The sequence below is a fragment of the Canis aureus genome, chromosome 12, assembly GCF_053574225.1.
Source record: "Canis aureus isolate CA01 chromosome 12, VMU_Caureus_v.1.0, whole genome shotgun sequence".
NCBI classification, from domain to species: domain Eukaryota; kingdom Metazoa; phylum Chordata; class Mammalia; order Carnivora; family Canidae; genus Canis; species Canis aureus.
The window spans coordinates 3,896,694-3,924,617 of NC_135622.1; the positions used below are offsets into that span (position 1 = coordinate 3,896,694).

The window sequence follows — 27,924 nt, forward strand, 5'->3', positions numbered from 1 at the left end:
CTCTGAGCAGCACCCCAGTGAGGCTGGAGCCGCTCCTCAGGAACCCTCACTGAAGGAGTCTCAAATTCAGCTCCATGGCAGATGTTCTGGACTGAGAACTTTCCCCACAAAATGATACCCGTGGGAGACATTTCGATTGAGAGGCTGCACAGAATCGCCCTGCATCTGGGAGACTAAAAGACAACCCACAGGAAGGTGCTTGGTCCCAGAGCTCCCCAGAGGGGAGTCAGGATGCCCACAAGAGACCCTTTGGAGCCGCTAGCTGCCTCTACCTCCTGACCCCTCCTGAACCCCCAAAGTCTCCCTCTCGGCTCCCCCCCTTCGCCATCCTTGTAGTGGCTCTTGCTGCAGCCCTCCCTGGTTGCTTTATTTATTTATTTTGCACCAACAGGGTTGCTGCAGACTCATTCTCGCCTGGTTTAAAAAGAGAGAGAGGAAAAAAAAAAAGGAGAAATGCTTTCTGGCTCTTTTCTCTACCTCAGTCTTGGCAGCAGCAGCCACAGCAGCAACAGCAGTCACAGTGGGCAGGCGGGAGGGCAGCAGGCAGCGGGCAGGCAGCAAGGAGGGAGACTCACCCACCAGGAGGTAGAGCTCCCCCGGTGCAGCTTGAATAGGAAGGCCCCCAGCCCCGGACAGATGCAGTGTCCAACTTGATGCCCCCCCAAGCTTCTCCGGTAAGTGACCCTGCCTCCTGTCCCGAAGCTGCAGCTGCCCTTCTCGGTAACATTCTCAGAGACAAGGCCAGACTAGCAGGCTAGAGGGTTTGTGCCTCTCCTTTCCCTCTTGCCAGACCTCCCCACCGCCCCATGCCCCTTCCCTCCTGCCAGCCCCACTGTCCCCAGCTAGCCTTTGATCCCGGCCCTGATCCTATCCTGGCCTCACTGGACTTTGATGGGAAAACTAAAAGGTCCCAGAGGTCCCTGGGGGGAAGGACTCTAAGGAGACCTCCCTCCAGCTCCCCAGTGCTTCCTCTACCTCTGGGAAGGGTTCTCTACAATCAGTGTGGAAATTCCAGAAATCTTTCCCCCAAGAGCCTCCTCCCCGTGCAGGTCCCTGTGCCTATCAGGTCTGCCTTAGAGGGGATATCCAGGTTCAGATGTATCTCTGGACTGCCAGACAGGGACAAGAAGAAGAAAGTTTCCTGTTCCTTAAAGGGATAATGCCCCAGACCCCACCTCATTTAAAGAAAGAAGTGGCTCTGACACCCATTTCTTCCAGCAAAGTGGCTGGAAGCCAGTCCTGTAGCCATGGAGACTGGCAAGGGAAGTTTGTGATTAAATTAGCCACCTTATAAATAAAGAAAAGGGGTTGTCCCCAGATCCCCCAGCCCCTGGCCCAGCAGGCTTTCAGGACTAAGAAGAAACCCACAGGAGTGGGAGGCAGGGAAGCTGGGTTACATGCTTCACTGCACTTTTGCTGAATGCAGAGCAAAAAGGATGAGCAGGAACTGCAGCGGGAATGATAAAGAGCTAGCTGTCAGATGGACTTCCCAGAACAGGCACAGGGAGGATGAGGGAGACTGGGACACATCTGTCCCTGGAGAACTCTCAGCATGCCAGAGATACCTGCTAGGCTGGGCTGGGGACCAGAGGAGCCTGGTCTGCAGCCTCTGCCTGCCCCGGGCCATCCTCTCTCATCCCAAGCCTTGGGATGGTGTCCTACATCGCTCTGCCTCTTTGATCTCCAATTTCCAACTACTACAGCAGGAGAGCCACCAGAACTGCCCTTCTGAAGGAGGGTTGCAGAGGCTAGTTCCAATCAGGATCCAAGGTTGTGATCCTCCTGGATGGGAACAAGTCAGACCATGTCTTAAACTGCCTCTCCTAAGTTCCACATGGGAGAAAATGGGGCATGTGGGAGAGGGCTGACCCTTTAGGGCCCAGGCAGCCTGAAGCTCCAAAGCCATCTGGATCTGCAGCTACAAAGACAGCCAGGCATCCTGCTTCCCAGGGAGCATCACTTGTCTCTGGTTCCATCCCTTTAGACCTCCCTTGCCAATTCCAGGACCTCCCCTCCCTTGTGCAATGCCTGTTGACACCAAGCCAGGAGACTTGAGGGTAAATTCACCACCCACGAGGCCCGTCTCTATAACCTCCACCAGTCCCCGTGGCCGTTCTGCTCACCATCGTCCTGATTCTGCCCAGGCCCACGGTGCCCAGAAACCCACTTGCAGTCTACGGGCCATGCACATGGCCTCCCAGCCTTCCCACATGCAGCATGTGGAAGGTGTGGTCTCCCCCTTGCCTGTGTCTCCTTGGGTCACAAAGTCTGGCTCTAGAGTATCACTCAGGCAGCTGGATCCCAAAGGGACACGACGGCCCTCAGATTCACACCTTGGACTAAATCAAAATACCATCAAGTAGGGAGAGAAGAGAAGCCTGAGACTGAGGACTGAGCAACAAAACTCGAAATGTGGGCATCCCCTGGGTCCCTTGCACAGCCCAATGTCATCTACAGGCGCTGCCCTGAGGGTTCTTGTGAGGGATTCAAGTGCCCCCTGCAGCCCGTGCCAGAGCTAAGGTGCCACTGGGCTTTTGTCCATGCAGGCATTTCGGGGAGATTGGATCCTACTAATTCAGGGCACCAGGCCCTGGGCTAGGCTGCAGGACGGCAGAGGGACAGTGAGTGGAGCCTGGGAGAGCAGAGCCAAATGTGTTTGGAGGACTTAATCAAGGTGAGGACCTAGCTCCAATCTGAATCCAGGGATGTGGTTCCCCCTGAGCCTTAGACAAAGCTGTAGGTAGATGGCACAGGAGGAACAAGGGTCGGCATGGGGGTGGATGGCCAACCTTGGGGAGAACAAGTATCAGGGAGAAGGAGGGACTTGAGGTATTCTTGGATCTGCAGATACAGGAAAAACCCATCCCAGGGAGACTCCGGGTTACTTCCTTGCTTCCTGTCCCATTCACATCAAGCTTTCCTCACTGAGGTCAGGCTTAACTAGGCTCCCTGAGCCAGGAAGTCCTTGGCCTATGACCCAGGCCTGGGAGCAGGAGGAAAGTAGCGGTTCCCCAGAGAGGAGGCCAAGGAGGCCCCTGAGAAGGTGGCCCACCAGAACTGCTCCTGGATGGGAACATCTGCTCCTGGGTCTGCACCCCACGTGCCAGCAATGCTGAGACAGATAGCTCAGTCTCTCGTTCCTCTGAGGAGGTCCAGGGAAGTCCAGGGTCACCAGCCTCTGAAGTCACTTTCCAAAAAGGACCATGTCATCATCTGTTCCAGGATTGAAGAGGGGATAGCTATGGCCACAGCTCCAAAGAGAGCCCCGGCCCCATGGCTCCCTCTCCTGTTCCTGTTCCTCCTGCCTGGAGGGAGCTGTGGCGGGTGCCCTGCCGTCTGTGACTGTACCTCCCAGCCCCGGGCAGTGCTCTGTGCCCATCGGCGACTGGAGACTGTGCCTGGGGGACTCCCACTGGACACTGAGCTCCTGGACCTGAGTGGGAATCACCTGTGGGGGCTTCAGCAGGGGATGCTCTCCCGCCTGGGCCTGCTCAAGGAGCTGGACCTCAGCTACAACCAGCTCTCCATCCTTGAGCCTGGAGCCTTCCACGGCCTCCAAAGCCTCCTCACCCTGAGGCTGCAGGGCAATCGACTGCGAATCATGGGGCCTGGGGTCTTCTCAGGCCTCTCCGCCCTCAAGCTGCTGGACCTCCGCCTCAACCAGATTGTCCTGTTCCTTGACAGAGCCTTTGGGGAGCTGGGCAGCCTCCAGCAGCTGGAGGTGGGAGATAACCACCTGGTGTTCGTGGCCCCAGGGGCCTTTGCAGGGCTGGCCAAGCTGAGTGCCCTCACACTGGAGCGCTGCAACCTCAGCACAGTGCCCGGCCTGGCCCTCTCCCGCCTCCCAGCGCTGCTGACCCTAAGGCTTCGAGAACTAGATATCGGGAGGCTGCCAGCCGGGGCACTCCGGGGGCTGGGGCAGCTAAAGGAGCTGGAGATCCACCACTGGCCATGCCTGGAGGCCCTGGAGCCTGGGAGCCTGCTGGGGCTCAATCTCAGCAGCCTGGCCATCACCCGCTGCAATCTGAGCGCCGTGCCCTTCCAAGCGCTCCACCATCTGAGCTTCCTCCGGGTCCTGGATCTGTCTCAGAACCCCATCTCGGCCATTCCGGCCCGAAGGCTCAGTGCTCTGGTGCGGCTCCAGGAGCTCCGACTGTCAGGGGCATGCCTCACCTCCATCGCGGCCCACGCCTTCCACGGCTTGACCGCTTTCCATCTCCTGGACGTGGCAGACAACGCCCTGCAGACGCTGGAGGAAACAGCCTTCCCTTCTCCAGACAAACTAGTCACCCTGAGGCTGTCTGGCAACCCCCTGACCTGTGACTGCCGACTCCTCTGGCTGCTCCGGCTCCGCCGCCGCCTGGACTTTGGCACGTCGCCCCCTGCCTGTGCCGGCCCCCGGCACGTCCAGGGCAAGAGCCTGCAGGACTTCTCAGACATCCTACCTCCGGGGCACTTCACCTGCCAACCAGCCCTGATCCGAAAGTCCGGGCCGCGATGGGTCATTGCAGAGGAGGGGGGGCATGCTGTTTTTTCCTGCTCTGGAGACGGAGACCCAGCCCCCACTGTCTCCTGGATGAGGCCTCAGGGGGCTTGGCTGGGAAGGGCTGGGAGAGTGAGGGTCCTAGAGGATGGGACGCTGGAGATCCGCTCAGTGCAGCTACAGGACAGAGGGGCCTACGTCTGCATGGTCAGCAATGTCGCTGGGAATGACTCCCTGAGGACCTGGCTGGAAGTAATCCAGGTTGATCCACCAAATGGCACTCTCTCTGGCTCCAACATCACCATGCCAGGGATCCCGGGGCCCTTCTTCCTGGATAGCAGAGGGGTAGCTATGGTGCTAGCAGTTGGCTTCCTTCCTTTCCTCACTTCAGTGACCCTCTGCTTTGGCCTCATTGCCCTCTGGAGCAAGGGCAAAGGCCGGGTCAAACATCACATGACCTTTGACTTTGTGGCACCTCGGCCCTCTGGGGATAAGAACTCTGGGGGTAACCGGGTCACTGCCAAGCTCTTCTGACTTTTCCTTCCACATTGGAATTCCAGCCAAGCCAGCTTCAGGTACCAAAAGGGAAGAAACTCAAGGCTGATTGGACCAGAACCTAATCCCACATCGTGCCAGCAGCTAATGACGCCTCCTGCGAGTCTGCCTCCCCCTGCTTTTGCAGTTTGAGGGTCCCAGGGAGAAGATGTAGACCTGTAGTCAGCTCAGCCCTCCCCACCCCCCACGAAGCAGGAAACATTCTCAAGGCTCCAGTCTACTTGTTGGCACACGCTTACAATCACCACCAATTGCCAACCACAGCTATAAAATTATTGCAGAGGTGAGGCTGCAAAGTGTTGCTTGCTTCTCAGAGTTTCTACTCCTCAACCAGGCAGGCTTCCCTCTTTTTTCTGCTCTGTCCTCTCCCCAGGCACAAGGAACTAGGGCCAAGGACCTCAGGCAAAGAAGATGTGAGTGTGCCATGGGGGTGGTGGTGCAGACTACACATCAGTGCTGTGTCTGCATGAGCCTCCAACCCGTTCCATCTGTCTCATCATTAAACTTGCTGCCAAATGGCCACAACAGTAGCAGCCTAAACTAAGTGTGATATCCGGAATTTTATTTCACTTTCTCCCCCTTCACTGTTAGTAGATCTCTCCCTTCCCACCTGCCCACTGAACACATATCCCAATGGGCTTGCCTAACATACAGGCTTGACACAGAAGGCCCGCCAGAGATGTTCTGGAGAGACTCCCACTCTGTTTCAATTTCAGCCTTTTCCCTGTCCTCTGCATCTCTGCAGCTGGAGGAGAGGTCCTCCACCTTCCAAGGGATCCCTCTGCAGAAATCCCTTTGTAGGACACCCAGCTCCTTCCTTCTTTCCCGTTCTTGTTGGGATCTCCCAATCACAAATCTCTGGTGCTTGGAGGAAGAGTACAAAGAGGGCTCCTAGAAAATGCCTAACAAAGGCAAGAAGCTGCAGTTGTCCTAAGAGAGAGTCCCAGAACCCAGCAGGCCCCGGGGCTTAGAGAAAACAGGCAGGAGTGGCACCACGCACCATAGTGAAAAGCAGAGGAAGAGGCAGCTGGCTTTCAGCAGGTGCCCTTTGTTGTCTGTTTAGTGCAGCCCAAGGGGGACGCTGACTCCAGAGAGAGGTCACTGCCTGCCAGAGACCCCAGGTACAGAGGCGTGATGGGAGAAGATGCTGACTGCCTCCGAGTGTGCTTCAAATAGAAGTCAAGGCAGAGCCAGGGATTGGAGAGGCAGCAGCCTCAGCATCGTCAGAAGGGGAGGAGTGAAAAGAGAGGAGGGGCAGGGAGGAGGGACTGAGAAGCAGGGAGTCATATGGCCCTGGGGAGCCTCTCTCTCTGCAGCAGCATCTGCTCAGTGTCCTTAGCTCCCCTCCACGCTCAAGAGCCCCCAACCACCCTTCAGTATGCAAGCATCATGAGCTTCCTAGCGATTCCTGCTGCTCTGTCCTTGCTTCGAGGAGACTCCACTCATTAGAAGATTCCCCAGCGCAAGCTGTCCCTGACCAGGGAGGAGCAGGTGCCCTCCAGCAGGCAGCCAGACTTGATCCGAAGGCAAGCTCTTCAGTGAGGCCCAGGGAAGAGATGGGGGTGGGGCCAGAGATGAGAACCCCACAGATTGGAGAGTCCAACAATCTTGAGAAAACGATATCCCTGAGCCTCCGACCCTGCCCTCACCTCCCCACACACAATTCTCTTACATCCTGGCGACCTCCCCTCTCCTTACAGGCACCCAGAAAGGTTTCCCTGGCACAGCCCTCTCCTCTCCAAAATCTTCCGGCCACAGCTTTCTAGGTGGGGAGTGGGGGTCCAGTACTGGAGGTTCCTACTCTGTGGTAGCCCCCACCCACTCTGTGGTGCAGTGAAGGGCAGAAGCAGCACTGCTGTGTGGACAGATCTCTGGGAAGCCCCCTGAGGCGGTGGGGAACAGATGATGCGCCCAGAGCAGAAGGTGCAGCTGCCCTGGTCCCAAAGTCTCCAGGGCAGCGCTGCCCAATAGAAATAGAATGTGAGTCACTCCCGTCGTTTCAAATATTCTAGTATTACATTCAAAAAGCAAAAAACCCAGATACGATTACATTTTGACACTATATTTTATTTAACCCAGGGTACCCAAAGTATCATTTCAGCATGTTATCAACACAAAAATTAGTAATGAAATAGTTTACATTACTTTTTCATATTAGGTATTTGAAATCCAGTGTGTATTTTACACGTAGAGCACATCTCAATTCAATCACTGAATTTTCACCAGAAAGATCTGAGCTGTTCTTAGGCTCGATAAAATTCATTGTTAAACGCGTATTTTCACACATCCAAGTTGTCCCAAACATATGAAAAGTTTTCCAATAACTAGATCAAGTGTCAGTTTTAACATTTAAACTAACTTAATTAGGGCAGCCCCGGTGGCTCAGCAGTTTAGCGCCGCCTTCAGCCCAGGGCGTGATCCTGGAGACCATGGATGGGGATCGAGTCCCACATGGGGCTCCCTGCGTGGAGCCTGTTTCTCCCTCTGCCTGTGTCTCTGCCTCTCTGTGTATCCATCATGAATAAATACATAAAAAATCTTTTAAAAAATAATAAACTAACTTAAATTGAAATAAACTTAAAGTCCACTCCTTGGTAGCACTAGCCATCTTTCCAGTGCTCAAAAGCCACATGTAGCCAGTACCACTCTGATGGGCAGGAGAGCTGTAGACCCTGCACCTCCAGGCATGGACAAGGGCCTCCCTGGCAGAGGCGGGCAAAGTGTCCCTTGAGAAGCACCTTCCTCTGGGGAAAACACCTGTGAAGTGACCGCCCACTACTGCCTCTTATTTTCCTTCCCACACTTTTCCCTAAGGCCCTTTGATGTGACTAGGTCACTGTGATGAGCACTTCCACAGCTTGTCCAATCATCAGCGAGTTAGTTCCTTATCTTACCTGCCTGGGAAGGCTGCCCATAGCCCAGATGCGACTGTACAGGCTGTGGGGGTTGTATGTGAATGCAACCAGGGACACACAGGCTGGGGTGTGTGTGTGTGTGTGTGTGTGTGAATGCAACCAAGGACACACGCTGGTGGTGTGTGTGCATGTGTAGGGATGTCACAGCCCACAGAGTGGGGGGCGCAAGCTGATAGAGCCTCTCCCCAGGGCAGCACAGGAGTGGAGAGAGAAGGCAAATAACATCTATCAAGAATCTGTCCTATGTCAATGGCTTTGTATGTTTTCTTATTGAATCCTTACATCAACCCTATGACACAGGACATCTGCACTGAAGGTCAAATAGAGTAACTTGCTCCAGGACACACAGCTAGTCAGTGAGGGAACTGTTTTTAACTCGGGGCTCTTGGCTTCCAAACCCAAATGCCTTCCACCAGGTGTACTGCCTTAATCATTGCCTGCTCTTCTGACCTCTCACCACCTCTCAGCTGAAGAGCCTGACCCAGGGCCTCTTCCATACCACCACTCAGAACAAGTCTCTTAGGGGGACCAGGCCAGCTGCTAGCCCTTCCCAGCCTTCAGGAACTCAAAGGCACCTGACTCAGGAAGCTGAGGGTTGTTTGGTTGGTTGTTACCCTTTCTCCTCAGTCCCCTCTCCAAATGTCCTCACTGTCTCTGCTCCAGGGACTGGCAGAAAGGGGCAGAAATTCCACAGATCAGATGGACTGAACTGAAATCCTGGATGTCAGGGATGCCTGGGTAGCTCAGTGGTTGAGCATATGCCTTTGACTCAGTTCGTGATCCTGGGGTCCTGGGGTCAAGTCCTGCCTCGGGCTCTCCCCAGGAGCCTGCTTCTCCCTCTGCCTGTGTCTCTGCCTCTCTCTGTGCCTCTTGTGAATAGTTTAAAACAAACAAAAAGAAATCCTAGATGCCAGCAACAGAGCCTCTCACATTTTGGAGGCTTCAGATTTCCTGGGTCCTTTTCTGGGTTCTAACCTCAACAATCTCTTAGGTTATAGAGAAGCTGCTTGGGAATTTCCAGTGTGGCAGAATAATCTATGAACTATTTCAGCAGGTGAGGGTCTGGGGGGAAAGGCTGAGGACAAGCCTGCCTGGTCTCTCTGGCGTCCGTCATAGGCAAGGAAAAAAGGCCGGGAAAGACAGAGTGGATGTTAGCATAGGTCAAAGCAGCTTCTCCCTTTTCCTGTTCCACTCCTCCCACCAGCTTCCCTCTCTCAGGGAGAGACAGGAGACTTCAGGGTAGGGAGGAACTTTTGCTCAAAGCAGTGAGTATGTGGTGATTCAGGATGGAGAGCACTTGATACCAAGGACTCCTGAGTCCTCTTCCTCCAAACTACTCTGTAAGGAAAATTAAGTAGGCAGGCATAGAGCTGAGTGGTGGAGGCCACATATGCAGGGGACACCTGCCACAATCCATCAGTCTGATCTAAAGACTAAAGAGCAGCACAGCATAATTGCTGACTCTAAGGCCCAACCTCTGGGTTGGGTTGCTGGTTTCTGATGCAGAGCCTTGCATCATGGGGGAGGAAGGGGTAACTCCTACAACAAAGAAAAAAATGACTGTTTTCTAAAAAAACAGATGACTGGGGGATCCCTGGGTGGCTCAGCGATTTAGCGCCTGCCTTTGACCCAGGGCGTGACCCTGGAGTCCTGGGATCAAGTCCTACATCGGGCTCCCTGCATGGAGCCTGCTTCTCCCTCTGCCTGTGTCTCTGCTTCTCTCCCTCTCTCTCTCATGAATAAATAAAATCTTAAAAAAAAAAGAAAAACAGATGGCTGAACACTGTTTGACTGGACTGTTTGCTTGTTGTCCAAGAAGGGAACTCTGAGTTCCAGAGCAAAGGCTATGGAACCAGGCTACTGCCTTTGAGAACCCCTCACTGCCCAGCCCTCTAGCTGAAGTCCCCTTTCCTGTTTGGCTTATTGAATGGAAACACCTGCTAACTGAATGTTCTGTAAAACGCAGACCTTAAGTTAACTGGTATCACCTACTCCTGCACCCTGTTTAGAGCACCCCTTCAAGGAAAAAGGACAGACTCTTCGGAACTTAATAGGAGAAAACAGAAACTGCAATTCACCGAATCCCAGCCTCATAACCCTATCTTGACTTGGGCTCTTGGAGGGGTGCATGAGATGACAAATCCCAAATAGGATTTGAGAGTTTGGAATCCTCTCACCTGGAACTATCCCTTCTGCCCAACCTCCCTGCTCAGCCAAATTAGAAGTTAATTAGAAGTCAACCTTCCTTTAAAAAATTAAGGGGAAAAAAAAAGTGATTACAACTGGTTTTCTGCTGCTCTGATTAAGAAATTCCTCATGTGGTTAATTTGTAATCCTTTTTTTAAAAAAAAGATTTTATTTATTTATAAGAGAAACACACACACACACACAGAGAGAGAGAGAGAGAGGCAGAGACACAGGCAGAGGGAGAAGCAGGCTCCATGCAGGGAGCCCGACATGGGATTTGATCCCAGGTCTCCAGGATCACACCCCAGGATGAAGGCGGCACTAAACCACTGAGCTACCGGGGCTGCCCATTAATTTGTAATCCTTTTTGCCCACCACGTCCTATTGGAGCTAGAAGGTAATGGATCCATAAAGCAGGCCTGCACTTTCTACAGCAACAATGGACATTCTTCCTTGAGTCTGAACTATTCCTTTACCTTTTTGAAAGTAAAAATGGCTATTGCAACCAAGGCACTCAAATACCAAGGAATAATCTTAACAAGAAATATGGGAGAATCCCTGGGTGGCTCAGCAGTTTAGCGCCTGCCTTCTGCCCAGGGCATAATCCTGGAAACCCAGGATCGAGTCCCACGTCAGGCTCCCTGCATGGAGCCTGCTTCTCCCTCTCCCTCTCTCTCATGAATAAATAAAATCTTAAAAAAACAAAAAGCAGAAGTATGTTATCCAACAAGTCCTTTTCACACATTGCTGATGAGAGAATATAAAGCTTCTGCGGAGGCAATTTGGTAATACATAACACCTTTACCAAATTTTTTTCAAATATGGCTGATGGAATGAAAATGAGAAGTCTTTGGGAGGGAGGGAATTTGCAAAATTGTATCCTAATGAAAAAATGCACATAAATCTTTGACCTAGTATTCACAGCCCTAAGGATTTATTATACATATATACAAAAGCCAGATGAAATATACTTGGGTAGCAACATAATATGAAAGGCTTGTTTAAAAATATCTTAATCTAACCCTCAGGCTACTGTGAAACTTACTACGAAGCAGATACACGTGCTGCTATGGTCAGGTATCTAGGCTATACAAAAGGAAATTGCAAAAAATATCAACTGAGTAAAAAATATATATAAGATGCATATAACGTATGCATATAACATGGGTATGTTTGCTACAGAATATTTTGTGAAAAATTTACAAGAATCCCATAAAACTGGCTGCCTCTTGAGGGAAGGGAGCCCTTATTCACTGTAATAACCTTTTGTGCCTACGAATTTTGTAGAATGCGTATTACTTATTCAAAATGCACATTTTAAAAGTCAATACAGGGATCCCTGGGTGGCGCAGAGGTTTGGCGCCTGCCTTTGGCCCAGGGCGCGATCCTGGAGACCCGGGATCGAGTCCCACGTCGGTCTCCCCGTGCATGGAGCCTGCTTCTCCCTCTATGTCTCTGCCTCTCTCTCTCTCGTAAATAAATAAAAAATTAAAAATAAAAATAATAAAAAATAATAAAAATCAATACAAATCGAAACCCTGAGGCCCAAAGGCATCGACTCCCTAGTTAACCAAAGATACAGTCTGGCGTCCCCTGAGCATCCACGGAGAGCTCACCGTGTGCCGGGCACAGCGACAGAGCTGCTGCAGAGAGCTCCGGGCTACCGGGCGCGCCGCACCCCAACCCCGGGGGCGCCCGGCCGCGGAGGGGGTCCGGCTCGGGAGGAGGCTCCCGCCGCCCAGAGGCGCTCACAGGCCCAACCGTCCTTGACCGTCCCAGGCCCGGGTCCTGGACGGCGGCTGCAATGCCTCCTCCGAAGGGAACCGCCGCCCTCCGCACAAGTGCCCCACCCCCACCCCCCACCCCCGGCTGTGCCCTCGCGCCGGTCCCCTCCGCCCCTGCGGAGGGCGCGCCCCTGTGCCCCCCGCCCTCGCCGCGTGCCCGCCCCGCTCCCGCGCGCAGCTCCTCCGTCCGCCTCTCCGCGCGGGCCCTTCCGTGCGTCCCCAGGGCCTGCCGCGGGTCAGGACGGGTCCCGGCAGGACAGCACCGAGGAGGCCAGTGGCGCGGCGCCGCCCGTCGAGGGGCCGCTCTCCGCGAGGTACCTGGGGGCCGGTGGCGAGGCGTGGCTGTGCCCTGGGGCGCTCGTGGCCTAGCGACGGCGACGCGCACGCGTGACCCCACGCCCTCGCACCTCGGCCCCCGCCCGCGGTAATCGGCCCGAGGCGGGCTGGCGGCGCTCCGAGAGCCTCTAACTGGCTGCTTAATTCTCAGCAGGTGCCGCCGGGGGGCAGCGGCTGACTTCCCGGGCCCCGACTGGCCAGCGCCCGGGCCGGCGCATCCCGGTGATTGGCTGCCAGCGCGCCGCAGCCCCGTCACTCAGGGGCAGCCCGCGGGAGGATTGGTCGCCGCGCGAGCCTGGCGCTGATTGGTGCGGCCGGGCTGCAGGGGCGGGGAAGCGGGGGCTGAAGCGTGGCGGGCGGGGCGCGAGGAGGGAGGCGGCGGCCGGCGGGGCGCGGGGCTAGGTGCGAGGAGCGCGGCGGAGCGCGGCAGCTGACTGGAGGAGCGGTAATGGCGGGGGCCGGGGCGAGGGCCGAGGGCTGAGGGCCGCGGAGCGCGGCGGCTGACTGGACGGGCGGTAAAGGCGCCGGGGGACAGGCTGGGGAGAGCGGGCGGCCGGGCGGGGGGGAGGTGGCGGCGGAGGAGGCGTCGCCGCCGCCGCCGCGCCCCGGGTGTGAGCTTCCAACCGCCCCGGGACGTGCTCGGGCCCACAGCGGCCGCTGCCCGCGTGTTCGCCCCCAGCTGGTGGGGCTCCTCGGACGGGCTGTGTTTGAGACGAGAACCGCCGTCAGTGGAGCAGTTTGCCTCGTATTTTCTCCAGTTTTTTTCCTCCGGTATCTCTAAAAGGATGGCTCCTTGAGTCGGGGGTTTGTTTACCAGTCTCGCTTCTCACCAAGCAGATCTCCCCCGTGGGTTCGGGCTGAAGACTCCCCTGTCGAAGCCACGTTTTTATTCTCGTCTCAACGTGAAACGGGTTGGCTTTCTTCACTCGTTGGGTAAAAATCAATGTGGCAAGGATGAGAAAACTGAGCAAGCTGCTTCAGTGCAACAAGCCCGTCACCATGTTCCAGCTACTCTGTAGGTTCTGGTTGTTAGGAGATAAGGGGATGAGAGGTCCTGGCCCCCATGGAGCTTGCTACATTCTTAAGATGAGGTGACTCCCAACGATGTTTCTAAAATAACACAAAAGTAAGCTTTCCTTATGCCTATTAAATAGTCAGCAACTGTTTCGTGTAAATGTCAAGAAATTTCAAAATTGGCTTCTGAAAAGCATCCTCTGTATGTCTCACCTTGACATGATCCACGTGTCTCCTCTTTACTCAGCTTCCCTTAGAAACTGTTGGGTGTTTTTTGTTTGTTTTTTTAGAAACTATGATCTTAAATCCAACCTTTTCACGTTCAATTTGAAGTAATAAAATCAAACACAAGCTGGCACTCAGTACTATGGTTATATCCCTGGTGCCATTGTATTGTTTCCCCACTTATTTTTAAAGAGAAATCAAACGAACTAATATGCACATAATCGCAAAATCATACTTGATGAATCAAGTAGGTATTCATTCTTTGAGACTTCAGCTAACTCGACATAAACTTCATTTGTAATATGTGAAAAGGAGTTGAGTGAAACTTAGGTTTCAATTAAAATAGAAGTTACCTAATTTATCCTTGTCGTGGACTTTCATCTTCCCACCACTACATTCCTTCCACCACCAAATCATTAATATTGTGTCTCAAACACCAAGTGCTCAAATGAGAAACCTGATAGGGGGCTCCTTGAATCAATTATTAGGTCTTGTGTAGTCTACCTGTTAAAACTCTCCTCCTTGTCATCTCCATCATTGGCACCTGAACTAGCCTCTAAATTGGTCTCCCTACCCCCCCACTTGCTGCCCTCAATTCATTCTCACTACAGACACAGCAGTTAAGAATCACAAGCAACATATGTTGTGAAAGGATGTTTGGAGTACTATGGAAGCCCATGGTAATGAAACCCAACCAAGCATAGACGGTCAGGATGGCGGGGCGGGGGGGGGAGCGAGGGGTGAGGGAGTTGGCAGCAGAGCCAGAGGAATATCAGATGTTAGATTTTTTTTTTTTTTTGCCTTGATCTTGATAGTTTCTGAACTGGGGTGAAAATGCTATTAGTTCTTTGAGTCTCCTTAAAGAGGTGCCTTTGTGACTGGTCTTCAAACCACATTGTGTACTGCATTGTATAGAAGTGACTGACTATATAACCTTAGGGAAATCCCTTTATTTCACTTGGCTTCAGTTTCCCCAGTTGGAACGTTATTAGTAGAATCAGATCATTTCTTTGGTCCTTCCGATTCTAAAACTCTATGATTTCTTAGGCATAAATTGTGGCCAGAAAGGTGGTGTTAAAAGGGAAACAGCATTAGAGTGCTGATTAAGTTACTGCTCTGTTCACAAGATTTATTTCCCCAAATCTTTAATGCCTACAGACTCTTGCCTATCAAGTAAGACCTTCCCTGCTGGATAGGAAACCCCATGACTGAAGCTACCAAGTCTTTCTGAACTGTTGTATGCCCCAGAGCCAACCACACATTGAATACTCAGTATTTATTGGTTTGAATGCAGAAAAATGATTTGTATTTTAACAAGGTGGTTTCAATTCTGTGCCATCTAAGAAATCTTTTAAGTTTCGGTTCCACTCAGCTGTTACTTTAGCCAAGAATTTATATTGTCTCTGCACTGCCTCTAATTATTTGTTTTGGTGGTCATTTTTCCTCCTAGACTGTATTTCAGGGCAAGAATTCTTATTCCTACTTGTGTTCCCAGCATGTGCAGCTGGTAACAAAGAACTAGCACTATAATAGTGAAGACAAGCTTTGCACTTCAGAGACCATATGAGAAAATATATGAAGTAACCACTAGGTAAAAGAAGTGAACTCTTTTTTTAGATACTCCAAATAAACTATCTCTTAATATAAGAAAATAGTCTGAGGTTCAAAAAATTCAAGAATTTAAGCAAAAATCTTTATGAAACAGAGCTTGTTTCCTTTGGTATATGCAAAAGTGATACCACCCAAACTTGCACAGAGAGCAGTGAAAGGTTTTATTTAAAGGTGAGGGGAAAAAAATTTTAAAAATAAAGGTGAGGAAAAGAGAGAGGCTGATTCTTTTTTTGATCCAGGTAAGAAAGGAACCTCATAACTCAAACACCCATTAAACTCCATTCTTTCCTTTCTACCTACCAAAAAAGGAAAAAAAGCAACCATATTTCTCCATGTCTATACTAGATCTCCAAAAGGGATATATACTGTATATATTGGATCTTCTTACTGAGTAATGAATTGCCTGAAATAACAAGACACTTGAAAAAGAGTATTTTTTCTGTTCCAGGCCTGATTGAGCAAGAGAATGGATGAAATTTATTTAAAGCTATTGGCTAAAAACATAGGCAAACTTCTGGAGTTTCTATCACATTTAGAGTCAAAGTTTTATTCCTGAATAGGTCCTGTATTAATGAGTATATTTTTAGCTTTCCTGGAATACAACCAGTTTTTTTTAAAGGTAAAAAAAATGGGCAGCCCGGTGGCTCAGCGGTTTAGCGCCACCTTCAGCCCAGGGCCTGATCCTGGAGACCCGGAATTGAGTCCCACGTCGGGCTCCCTGCATGGAGCCTGCTTCTCCCTCTGCCTGTGTCTCTGCCCCAACCCCTCTCTGTCTCTCTGTGTGTCTCTCATGAATAAATAAAATCTTAAAAAACAATTTCTTGGATATCATAATCATCTGGGTTGAATTTGTGTACCTGGAGGCAAATCATAGCATAAAATTATATTTTCTTATTTTTAAAGATATTTATTCGTGAGAGACAGAGGCAGAGTCACAGGCAGAGGGAGAAGCAGGCTCCCTGCAGGAGCCTGATGTGGGACTCGATCCTGAAACTTTGGGATCATGCCCTGAGTCAAAGGCAGACGCCCAACCACTGAGCCACTCAGGCATCCCTTCACTAGTGTTTATTAATCTTGAATTTCCTGAATAAAGACACCAAGTACTGTTCTGCTGAGTCTGTGTAAGAGAAGGGGGGGAGCTTCTAAAGTCACTTTGTTAGGTTTTTAATAACCAAATAATAACCCAGACCCTGGGTAAGAAGCTGGGTAACCTCTCTAAGCATATATATTCCTCTGTAAAACTGGAGTTGACATTTCCTACCTTACAGAATTGCATAGCGATTAAGTTAATGGAAGTAAAGTGCCTGGTGGCATAGTAGCTACTCAGCACATTTATCTTTTCATCTTTTTCATCCTTAGTGCCACAATAACATCTAACACATGGAAGTGCTTAATAAATGTGGTTGACCTAGCTTGCTTGAAGCCAGTCTAGAGGACATAGGCATAACAGATACACACAGTTGCATACAGTGTGAACGAGTGCTATCATGCAAGTATCATAAGGGCAGCATGAGCTAAGGAGAAACCTACCCTAAGTCAGCTAGGGGAAATCCCACAGGCCTCAAAAGTGTAGTAGTAGAACTGAGACGTGAGGAAGGAGTAGGGTTTTGCCAGAGAGACCAGATGGGCTAAGGTGTATAACCAGAAAGAAGTGACACAAGGCCAGAGCAGGGACACACAGGCACATAGAGCATGTCCTGTCCCCCTGGTAGCAGTGGAATTAAGAGTATAAGGTTGTGAAAGTCATAGGCAGAGATCGGATTATAAAGAACTTTTCATGCCATTAATGAGTTTTTATGTAGACAACAGAGTTGCTGAAGTTTATTCATTCAACAAATATTTATTGACTAGCTACTGTGTGCTAAGCACTGATGAACAAAACAAAAAATTCCTGCTCTGTGGAGTGTACATTCTATTGGAAATACAATCAAAATGAAGACCTCACAGGTCATTATGATAGCTCTGGCTTATAATCATATAGTGAGATTGAAAACCACTGGGAGGCTTTGAGTGGATGAATAATGTTATTGACATCAGCTGTTGAGAATAAGCTGGACAATGGCAAATACCAGAATATAATGGATTGCAATAATCTAGACCAGAAATATTGGTGGTCTTAGCAGTGGAGAGGCAAAATGTGGTCAGATTCTGGAAAATCTGAAGGTACAATAAATAGGATTTGCTGACAGGCTAACGGTGCTATTTGAGGGAGAAGATGAATAATTTTTTTTACCTGAGAGAGTAAAAGAATGGACTTGTCTTTACTAAGTCAGCCAAGACCACAGGCAGAGGGTAAGATCGGGAGCTCAGCATTGTACCTGTTAAGTTTGAGATGCCTATTAGATATCCAATGGAGACGTCTCATAGGCAGTTGGTATACAAACCTGAAGTTCAGGAGAATGGTCCTACCTGGATCTATGAATTTGGGAGTTACCATTATACAGATGGGATTTAAAGCCAAGCTGTGAATGAAACTTGGTGAGATCACTAAGGAAGTGAGGTAGAACCCACAAGAGGGCATAGGACAGAGCTCTGGGGTGTTGCAGTGTTTAGAGGTTACAAGCAGGAGAAGAAAACTGACCGATGGAGCACCCAGAAAGGGAGAAGGAAAACCAGAAGGGTGCTATTGTGGAAGCCAAGTGAAGAAAGGGTCAGAGCAGGGGGCAGTCCTCAGTTGTGCCAGATACAGGGGCGAGGGCATGTAGAGTGAAGACAGAGAATTGGTCATTGTGACGTCCCTGGAGACCTTGGCAAGAGCAGTGGGAGTGGATTCAAGAGAAATTGAGCACAAGAGTATTGGCACTTGTGAGTTTTCCTATAAAAGGAAGGGAAGAAATGAGAAGTGTTTGGAGGAATAAGTGGAATCAAGAGAGGATTTTCTTTAAGAAATAAGAAACAGTGGCATGTTTGCTGAAAGAGATCCAGTAGAGAGGAAAACCTCAACAATACATGAGAAGGAAGGAGAGCAACAACACTTTTATGAGAGCCTTCAGTGCCAGGAGTAGAGACAGTTCATCCATGGCCACAGAAAGATTTGAGCATAGATAGGGGTAGGTGGGTAATTGTGGTAGAACTGAGTTAATATTTTCTCAGAATGCTGTACTTTCTCAGTGGCATAGGAAATAAGGAAGATACCAGATGAGAGTGAGGATGGAGGAAGTGCTAGAGGCTTGAGAAGAAATAGTATGAATTGTCTGGAAGGGTGAGAGAAGTTATAAGAAAATCTAGTGATGATGTAAAGATTAGCTTGGCAGCAAAATGAAGGTACAGTATCAGTCTAAGAATAATGAGGCCATTGCAGTGGTCCAAATGAGATCTGATGAGCTGAATCCAGCACAGTTGATGTTGGATGTTAGCATCTAGGTATTCATTGAAGCTGCGGGTGTAGATGAAATTGCCATGGACCGCAGAGTGGCAGTAGCAGTGGAGAGAGGCCATGGGAAGACAAGCCCAAGGCTGTAAAAACGCTTCCAGGGAAAGAGGAGGAGAAACCAAGAGAAAGGTCCCAGAGGTGAGATTAGGTAGGGCTTATACATGCCATCTAGGTTGACTATCTGGGAAGTTGTAGTTTTGGTGAAGGAGCAGGGCAGACATCCTTTCAGTGTTAGCTGAGAAATAAATAGAAATCAGGAGTATAGATAAAAGAAAAAAAATAGAAGGAGCAGAACCTGAAACTGGACCTGAAAAGCCACTCCTTGCAGAGACTACAGCTTCTGGAAAGCCCTAGAGGCATGGAAGGGCACAGATAAGGGATTTTAAGTAGTCTGATGTGAAATCTGAAGGCTTATTTTTGTAGTGTTTGATTCATTTAATAATTTTTTTGTTCCTTCATCTTATAAAATTGTGGTCAATGTATGCTTTTCTTTGGGAGGGGGAGGGAATGAAGTATGTCTCTAATTGTATATGTCCCTTGGTAACTTTTTAAAAATACCCTGAGACCTTTTACATGAAGTAGGTTTTAGAAGAAAAAAAAAGATTTTGAGATGGCTCAAGCTCTTGTTTTGGAAAGGTAGGCAGTAGTATTCTTTTTAATAATGCTGTAATATGTTCCCATGCCTCTCTGCCAATCATAAAGACATAGGATGAAAGCTTCTTTTCCGTCACTTACTTATTTCAGGATGTAAGTCTGAATACAGCAGAAAATGTCCACTGAACGAACTTCTTGGACAAGTTTGTCCACTATTCAGAAAATAGCACTGGGCCTTGGGATCCCAGCCAGCGCAACGGTTGCCTATATCCTATACCGCAGATACAGGGAAAGCAGAGGTATGTGAACCCCCCCCCCCCCCCCGGGTGTACATATGGAGATGTTCAAACTGTGCTCTGGCCTTGTTAAATTGAAATGAAAGTTTTCCTTGGTGGACTGGATATGTCTGTTGGGATGTAATTGGCTTTCTGTGAGGGATCTTTGAAACTAGTTTCTTCTTTTCTTTGTTTTTAATGTGCAGCTAGTCTGAATTGATAAGCTCATTTTATAATTCTATTTATCTGTTCCCTTCAACAGCAGCACTACAATGGGTTCTTTTTTGATCTTTTTTGTAAGCGTCTATACTTCTCCTTTTTATACACTCCCTGTATTTAGTTGTTACAAGGGTAATCATAGGGTCAAGTTTCCCTACAGGCTGGACCTAGAGAAAGGATTTAGGTACAAATGGAAGTTCTGAGCCCAGTGGACTCCTTTTAGCCTTCATTCTTCTCCAGGAGTCCTCTCCTGGGAGATACAGTTTACCCAGAATCCAGCACCCTTTCCTTGCAGGTCCAAATGCTTTCCACATTTTAGCATCTGAGATAGGATTCCAGAGACAGTGCCCATCTTCCAGTCTTCTGAGACTCTCCAGTTCCTACTCAGATGCTGCTTCTCCTTGTCATTATGGTTGAGATCTTTGTTCTATCTCATGGATCATTCTCCTTGACAGCTAGCTTCAGGGGAGGGCTGGGGTACTTTGGATGCTAAGTCTGATCTGAGCCATGATCTGTGCAGAAGAGCGGTTGACATTTGTTGGGGAGGACGACATCGAAATAGAGATGCGAGTTCCCCAGGAGGCTGTGAAGCTCATCATTGGCCGGCAAGGAACCAATATTAAACAGGTAAGTGTGCAAGCAGGCAGTTGGCTTTCCCAGGGATTGATTCTGCTTAATCTTGCTTCCCTCCTCTGCCTCCACTCACACTATGTATGTTTTTAGAAAATACAGAACTTTTAGCTAACTATGCTCTTTTCCTTCTAGAGAGGAGTCCTACTTCCTAGAAAATGAAGGACTCAGTTAGAAATGGGGATTTTTGATTGTATGATTCTCAGCTTGGTATAGCTTGAACCATTCTTTTCTGTTATGGAATTAATGAGCCCTTATTGTTAGTAAATGTTGAATTGCTGCCGAATTTTTCTTTTGTTCATTTGAAATGTCAAGAAAACAAAATATTTGATTCTCTATCCAAATAAAATTAGGGGGAAAGAGGGTTGGAAACACAAAGAGAAACTGTTTTGAATTAACTGCTATTTGAGGTTACCTTTGTCATTAATAGTCTTTCATAAGTACAGGTAATTGAGGACTGCTTATAGCATCCTGATTTAGCTAATTACTGTCCAGTTCCATCTACCTCCAGGGTTACGTTGAGAGTATACCTAGCTGACGAGCTGTTTCCAGAGCGTACAGCCATGTATCCTTTTCTCTGCAGCTACGGAAACAGACAGGTGCTCGGATTGATGTGGACACAGAGGATGTAGGTGATGAGCGGGTGCTGCTTATCAGTGGGTTTCCTGTTCAGGTGTGCAAGGCCAAAGCAGCCATCCATCAGATCCTGACAGAGAATACCCCAGTGTCTGAGCAGCTCTCAGTTCCCCAGAGATCCGTGGGCAGGATCATAGGTACCACTGGACAGCTTCCTCTGCTTTTAACTTTTTTCTTCACCTTTGTCTTTCTTTCACGTCTTCTCAAGGATTTTTCCTGGCCTACTTCCCTTCACCTTGTGGGGGGTGGGGGCGTTTGGTGGTGGTGCTGGGGAGACATTGAGACCAGAGCTTTACTTTTTTAAAGAACCAGTAGTAAAGCAAAACCCATTACCTCGGGAAGGTATATGATCTGAACCTTACAAATAGATTCCAGAAGGGTTCGGATAAATGTATTTACCTCATAATAGATATTTAAAGGGAAGCTAAGCCTGCTCGTTTTATCCCAGGTTTTTCATTTTCTTTTAAGATTGTATTTATTTATTTGAGAGAGAGAGAGCACAAACGGGGAGGGGCAGAGGGAGAAACAGACTCTCCACTAAGCAGGAAGCCCAACGTAGGGCTCAGGACTCCATCCCAGGACCCTGGGATCAGAACCTGAGCCAAAGCCAGACTCTTAACCAACTAAGCCACCAGGCACCCCCCAGAGCTGTCAAGATAGTAACCTGTTACACCTTCCCCAAGCACATTCCTTATGCTGCTACTAGAGACAGAGAAATGTCTGTCCTTGGTCCAATGTTTCAATATACTGTGTAGGATATCTTCTTATGAAGTGCCGGTGTAAAGTATGCTGAATGGTCAAAAAGTGGAAATGACATGAAGTTATACTAACCAAGAGTTTAGGTAAAAGAGAAAGAGCAGATAGGCCCTAGTCCCCTTCTTACAGTAAGAATTGCAGTAGCTCCTGCTTTCTATTCAGTATCTTATATTCTGTTCACTTTGGAAGTGACTCTTCTCTCCCAGTGTATACAAAATAGTGATTCCTCTAATAGTTTGGTGAGGAGGGAAGCACAAGTGTTTGTGTGCTTTTCAATGCAGGGAGAGGTGGGGAGACGATTCGTTCTATCTGTAAGGCCTCTGGAGCCAAAATTACCTGTGACAAAGAATCAGAGGGGACGTTACTACTATCAAGACTTATCAAAATCTCAGGAACACAGAAGGAAGTGGCAGCAGCCAAGGCAAGTAGCTAATAGGCCTGAATTGTGTCTAAGAATGAGAACCTTTTACTCCATCCTCGGTGAAAATATCTGGTCACAGAGCTCTCTCTTACTACAGCATTTGATACTGGAGAAAGTTTCAGAAGATGAAGAACTTCGGAAGAGAATTGCCCATTCTGCAGAAACCAGAGTCCCACGCAAACAGCCAATCAGTGTAAGAAGAGAGGAAGTCACCGAGTCTGGTGGAGCTGGAGAGCCAGCTTTGTGGAAAAACACTGGTACTGGCACAGAGCCAGAGCCAGCTACGACGCCACTGGGAGCTCCTTCCCAAAAAGGAGGTGGTGACATGGCTGGTGTAGGGCCAGAAGGTGCTTGGGAGAAACCCAATGGTGACAACTTTCAGAAATCTGGAGTCCAGACCAGTCCTGAGATGTCCATGTTTGAAAGTATGTAACAAAATGGAAACCCATTTGCTATATGGAAGATAGAAATACTGGCTTGGATAACCCAAAATAGGAAGCAGTAAAAGTAATTTGTTTTCTTGACTGCACTTATATAAGTCTCTTCACAGATGTTCCTTTGTATGGTAATATATTAGTATTAATATTTATTATTTATAATTCATATTAAATACTGTTAATACTTAGTATGGATAAATACTAATTCATTACTGTTTAATATTTAATATAAGTACTAATGATATTTAGTAACTAGGGTTAGTACTAAACATAAATAATAATTTTCGGAACACAAACCAGCTAGTGATTGAGAATGATACAGAAATATGCTACTTCATGGGGCCCCATGTGACTCTTGATCTCACGGTTGTAAGTTCAAGCCCCATGTGGGGTGTAGAGATTACTTAAAAATAAAATCTTAAAAAAATATACTAGTTCACAGGAAACTACTCTAAATATATCTAAAAGTAATATATCTAAAAATTGAATTTATGTGATATTCTTTCACAGATTTATTAAATAGGTAAAATACTCAGCCTGGTGGGGTTTTGTTGGTTTGTTTTGGCCTATCTCATTAGTGCTTTTAAAAATCATCACCGTTAAGAAGAATGAAGACTGTGAGCATCCTCTTCTGTGCATAGGTTCTGGGATGGGCGGGGAAGACCAGGGGCCCTAAGAGGTTTGCAGACTTGTTCAGGGTTACATAATGAGTTAGTGATAGAATGGATCTGGAACAGGCCCACCTATTTCCACTGGTTCATGCTGCAGCTAGCATATGGAGGATTTACCTTCATTATAATTGATGTCTGACTTGAATACATGGCAGATGATTAGGAATGTAAACTCTTACTACTCTGTTACATAGAAAGGTACACAGCTCAGCTTACTACCTTTCTTCAGGATAGTCTTGTAGGCTTCATCCAGTTGTCCCTCAATTGTTTTTTTAAATGGTAATAGCCAAAAAAAAAAAAATTAAAAAAAAAAATGTAATAGCCACTTGGTGTTTGTACCTCTGATAGAGAGGCCCCATTTCAACCAGAGATGCTTCTGATATGGTCACCAGCTTAGGATTCTGTAGCTTAGCTTGTTTATCCCTGTGTTTAGTCCCTAGTCCTGACTTCAGTTTTCATGCCGATGAGTTCCTGGAAGTCTACGTCTCTGCCTCCGAACATCCCAACCACTTCTGGATCCAAATCATTGGCTCCCGCAGCCTGCAGCTGGATAAGCTTGTCAGTGAGATGACCCAGCACTATGAGAATAGTCTAGTGAGTTGCCATAGGGGCAGGGCTGGGTTGAATGAAAAGGGGGCCTATTTTTTTTTCATTGTGATATGTTCTCTTTTCCTGGGAAGCAACTACTTGTTCTTTCTTCCTTCCAACTACTTGTTCTTTCTTCCTTCTTCCTCCTGCTTATCTTTTTTTTTTTTAGCCTGCCCATCTTAACTCTCCCCATTTTGATCCTTATCCTCATGTGCAGCCTGAAGACTTGACTGTGCATGTGGGAGACATTGTAGCAGCACCTTTACCTACAAACGGTTCCTGGTATCGAGCTCGGGTCCTTGGCACCTTGGAGAATGGGAACCTGGACCTGTACTTCGTTGACTTTGGAGATAATGGAGATTGCCCACTGAAGGACCTCCGAGCACTCAGGTCTGTGGAGGCCAGGATGGAGTCCCAGTTAACTCGGCCTTGGCCATAGCTGGTGGTGTGCTCTAGGCACTTCTCACTTAGGGGGATTGGGAAGAGAACCTACATACAGAGAGCAGATGATTATCTTCTCCAGCTGAGTTAATTGGTGATCTCTAGAAACAAGGACTGTAAGAGATCCTTCCTGCACTGGGATTCTAATTTCAGTTTCTTTCACTTTAGGAGTGACTTCCTAAGCCTTCCATTTCAAGCAATAGAGTGTAGTCTGGCACGGATCGCCCCTTCAGGTAAATTGGTCATATCGCCTATTGACCTTGCCTCCACATAGAATAACTCTAATACAGCACATGGAAGGAATTCTCACATTCCCAGGCTTTTTGAGTTCTGGGGGCTCAGGTGTCTTTTCCTCCCCAGCAGAAGAAAGCAGCAACCTGGCAGGCAGACATACATACCTTCTGGAGTAGAAAGAGGTGGTTCCAATTTCTCTCTAGGGTGTAATCTCACCCCGTCAGTAGGGACCCCTTCTTAGGTTATCCCTGCAATCTTTTGCCAGGTGAACAGTGGGAAGAGGAAGCTTTGGATGAGTTTGACAGACTGACTCACTGTGCTGACTGGAAGCCCCTGGTGGCCAAGATCTCCAGCTATGTCCAGACTGGGATCTCAACTTGGCCCAAGATTTACTTATATGATACTAGCAATGGGAAGGTACGACTGGGGTCCACTCATTGCTCACTGTCTCTTCAGTATATTTATAGTCTCATTCACTTTTTCTTTCCCAGAAACCATTATCTGATATTACTCCTACCTCACAAGATCCTGCTGCTTACTGTTCCCCACTAAAGGAATGTCTTTGAAGTATCAATCCTAACTCCTTAGTTCTTCAGATATTCCCTTCCCTATAGAAAGAACATCATTCCCTTTTCATTTTTCTTCTCAGAAACTTGATATTGGGTTAGAATTAGTTCGTAAAGGATATGCAGTTGAGCTTCCCGAAGACATGGAAGAAACCAGAGCTGTCCCAGACATGTTGCACGATGTGGTGAGTGAGCCATTGTGACTACATGCAGGGCACTGCCTCGGGGCAGACCTGGTGCCCAGAGAGACATGAGGGCTTCTAGTTAGGCGTGACATTTTGTGGAGAGCTTTCCTAAGGAGTTGTTACACAGGTTGGTCGATGGAAGCATTGTGTCTCTCTTGGTAGCCAAACTCAACTGCCTTAACCAGATCCTGTGGGCAAAATGATAGGGTGGCCTCTCCTTACCCACCAGCCAACACTGCATTCTTCCTTTTTCTCGTCTTCATCCCTATAGGCCACAGAAACAGATGTCTCTCTTGGCAGCATGCTCACTGAGCCCAAGAAGAGCCCTGGAGAGATAGCAAATACCCTGTCTTGCCTCAGCTTATCAGGTACAAGCTGCATTTCCTCCCTAGAGTATCTTTGGAAGTTACGGTTTTTCAATGAGTCTTTCCAAACTAGGGACGATGGTAAAAGTTGGCTCTTAAGCAAAGTGATCACTGAGCACTAAGAAGCCCATTTTCCCCTGAGTCTCCATGGCTGTGCCTAACTTCCCCTCCATTCCTTCTAAGCAGAAGCTGCCTCTATGTCTGGTGATGATAACCTGGAAGATGACTACTTACTCTGAAGTTGGCTTCAGCCACCTCTGCTGCCTGCTTTGCTGTGAGTGCAGCTCTCATCTGTCTGTAGCAACAGGAAAGTACAAGAGTGACAACAGGGGCCTTGCTTTATTCTCTTCCCTAGCCTGTCTCAACACTACTCTGCCACTGCTTTCCTGCAGCTTCACTCTCAGGTTGAGCCCTTTCAAGCTTTTTGTGTCTGTGTGTTTGTGTCTTTGGCAGGACTTGGCACAGGATTTGGTGCCTGGAGAGAGGGGCCTATGATAAAGAGATATGTGCAGTCCTTCCTCTATTACGTACGTGATCTGGCTTACTGTGGACCAAATGCATCCTCTTCTGTTGGACTACCAGAAAAAGTGTGGGGTAGAGGAGGATAAGTACATGTCCCTACAGGGGGATGTCTTCTTCCAGAGTTTGCTTCCAGGATGCTCAACATCTGGCTCACTGTTCTCTGCCAGACATTGATGTTTCTGCAAGGCTGTGTCCTTTCTGAGGCTGGGAAGCAGCCAGAAGTGATGATTCTGCAGACTTCTAACTCACCTCATCAGGTGACTCTGTTACTTAAAGGTTTTTGAGTGGTGAACTCAGACTACAGTTGAGTCAGGAGGCAGAAGCAGAAATCAACATGACTATGTTAAAAAGCCTCAGGAAATGGGAAGAAAACACTGCCTCCTGGCCTTAACTGCTGATATGTTATTGGAGATAGGTTCTTTGAAACAGTTGCTCCAGCTATTTCCCTGTAAACTTTGGTTAAAATATAAGTAGACAACGGGAGAGCGGCTCAGGAAATGTTCTAAAGTGCTAGTGTAGTATCTATATGTACACACACGTCCATAGAGTGAAAGAGAACTTATATGGCTGTTTGAATCATTTGGGGGGATTCTTTGCTGAATAAAGTTCTCAAGAAAATTATCAAAAACTAAATGTTGGTTGAATCAAGATGATGGTAGGCCTATGGGTATCCTCTGAACATAAACCTGGTAGAATTTGTCACACACCTCACAGGGATGGCCCATCTTTGAAACAAGTGTCCCTTCCATGCACAGATCCTATCCTTTCCCTAAGTTACTTCAGAATTAACCATTCACTAAGAACCAGACCAATTTAGGTTTAGGTTATGTAAATAACCCATTGGGGTGCCTGGGTTGGCTCAGTCGGTTAAGTATTGGACTCTTGATTTCAGCTCAGCTCATGATCTCAGGGTTGTGAGATCAGGCTCAGCTGGAATTCTGCTTGAGATTCTCTCCATCTGCCCCTCCACCACCACCATGACACTACACCCCACCCCCACCGACATATGTGTATTTTCTCAAAATCTTACACACACACACACACACACACACACACACAAACCCACTCAGACTAGATACTTGGAAGAAGAGGTCTGGGTTCTGGTGGATCTCCACTGTGAACTTACTCTTCAGGAACCATGTCCTCGTGTCCCCCGCATTGTGGGCAGTACTGTGCAGCCAGTGAGAACTATGAGGGGACTTGGAAGTGGATATCAAAAGTAGCATAGTAATGTGGGTGGTGGATTAATGGCAAATGAACAGGGATGGCTTTTTAAGGACCAGTAAGGTGAATTGCAAAACTTAAAACTAGCACATAAGGATGCCTTGTGCAGTTTCTTTTTTTTTTTTTTAAGATTTTTATTTATTTATGACACAGAGAAAGAGAGAGGCAGAGGGAGAAGCAGGCTCCATGCAGGGAGCCCGATGTGGGAGTCAATCTGAGACTCCAGGATCATGCCCTGAGTCGAAGGCAGACGCTCAACCATTGAGCCACCCAGGCATGCCTGTGCAGGGTTTTAAATCTAGGAATTACACCTACCCATATACTGCATAGCAACTATGTTTTCCCATATTTTTCTATGGGAAAGAAAGGTTTTAGCAGAAAGGCTAAAGGAGCATCTCTGATGAGTAGCTTGTGAGGTCGTAGAAGAATCAGTGAAGGGCTGCCATTGGTCTGGCAGTGAACCCACCCCCCAAGCAGGCTCCACCTGAGGGGTTGGCACTGCTCAACAACCGGGTCATGAGGCCTGATAGTTGCCAGGTCCTTGGCCCCTTGGCATTCACCCTTAAGTAGACGATCCCTGATACAAATCATTCATAGGACTTGTTGCTCAGGGAAATGAGTGGGGCCTCATTCCTATTACTTCCTATTACTCTGCATACAAGTCTGTGCCTTTAATA

General features: G+C 48.4%; 2 protein-coding genes across 4 annotated transcripts; both read left to right on the plus strand.

The window, feature by feature from the left end:
- Positions 1-59: 59 nt before the first annotated feature.
- LINGO4 (leucine rich repeat and Ig domain containing 4) lies at positions 60-5,578 on the plus strand. Of its 3 annotated transcripts, none has more exons than XM_077916216.1 (2): positions 60-2,674; positions 3,223-5,578. In XM_077916216.1, the coding sequence occupies exon 2, from the start codon at positions 3,242-3,244 to the stop codon at positions 5,015-5,017; it is 1,776 nt and encodes a 591-aa protein (XP_077772342.1). In that variant the 5' UTR covers positions 60-2,674; positions 3,223-3,241; the 3' UTR covers positions 5,018-5,578. The 3 variants fall into 3 exon arrangements, with proteins under 3 accessions (XP_077772342.1, XP_077772341.1, XP_077772344.1); XM_077916215.1 differs by having other exon boundaries at positions 60-674; positions 2,547-5,578; XM_077916218.1 differs by having other exon boundaries at positions 60-674.
- Positions 5,579-12,607: 7,029 nt separating this feature from the next.
- TDRKH (tudor and KH domain containing) lies at positions 12,608-26,656 on the plus strand. Its single transcript, XM_077916221.1, has 14 exons — positions 12,608-12,705; positions 19,228-19,376; positions 20,092-20,198; positions 20,785-20,974; positions 21,875-22,014; positions 22,112-22,439; positions 23,556-23,716; positions 23,928-24,100; positions 24,320-24,384; positions 24,651-24,802; positions 25,035-25,136; positions 25,408-25,504; positions 25,688-25,775; positions 25,955-26,656. Exons 2-13 carry the CDS (start codon positions 19,253-19,255, stop codon positions 25,738-25,740), a joined length of 1,692 nt encoding a protein of 563 aa, XP_077772347.1. The 5' UTR covers positions 12,608-12,705; positions 19,228-19,252; the 3' UTR covers positions 25,741-25,775; positions 25,955-26,656.
- The last annotated feature ends 1,268 nt before the right edge of the window (positions 26,657-27,924 follow it).

Excerpts from the sequence above, each read along its gene's own strand:
- LINGO4 (XM_077916215.1), top strand. The coding sequence starts at position 3,068 with ATGGGAACATCTGCTCCTGGGTCTGCACCCCACGTGCCAGCAATGCTG.
- TDRKH (XM_077916221.1), top strand. The coding sequence starts at position 19,253 with ATGTCCACTGAACGAACTTCTTGGACAAGTTTGTCCACTATTCAGAAA. Across the intron at positions 22,440-23,555 it reads TGAGATGTCCATGTTTGAAA|TCCCTAGTCCTGACTTCAGT; the intron begins GTATGTAACAAA and ends CCCTGTGTTTAG. Across the intron at positions 24,803-25,034 it reads ATGATACTAGCAATGGGAAG|AAACTTGATATTGGGTTAGA; the intron begins GTACGACTGGGG and ends TTTTCTTCTCAG.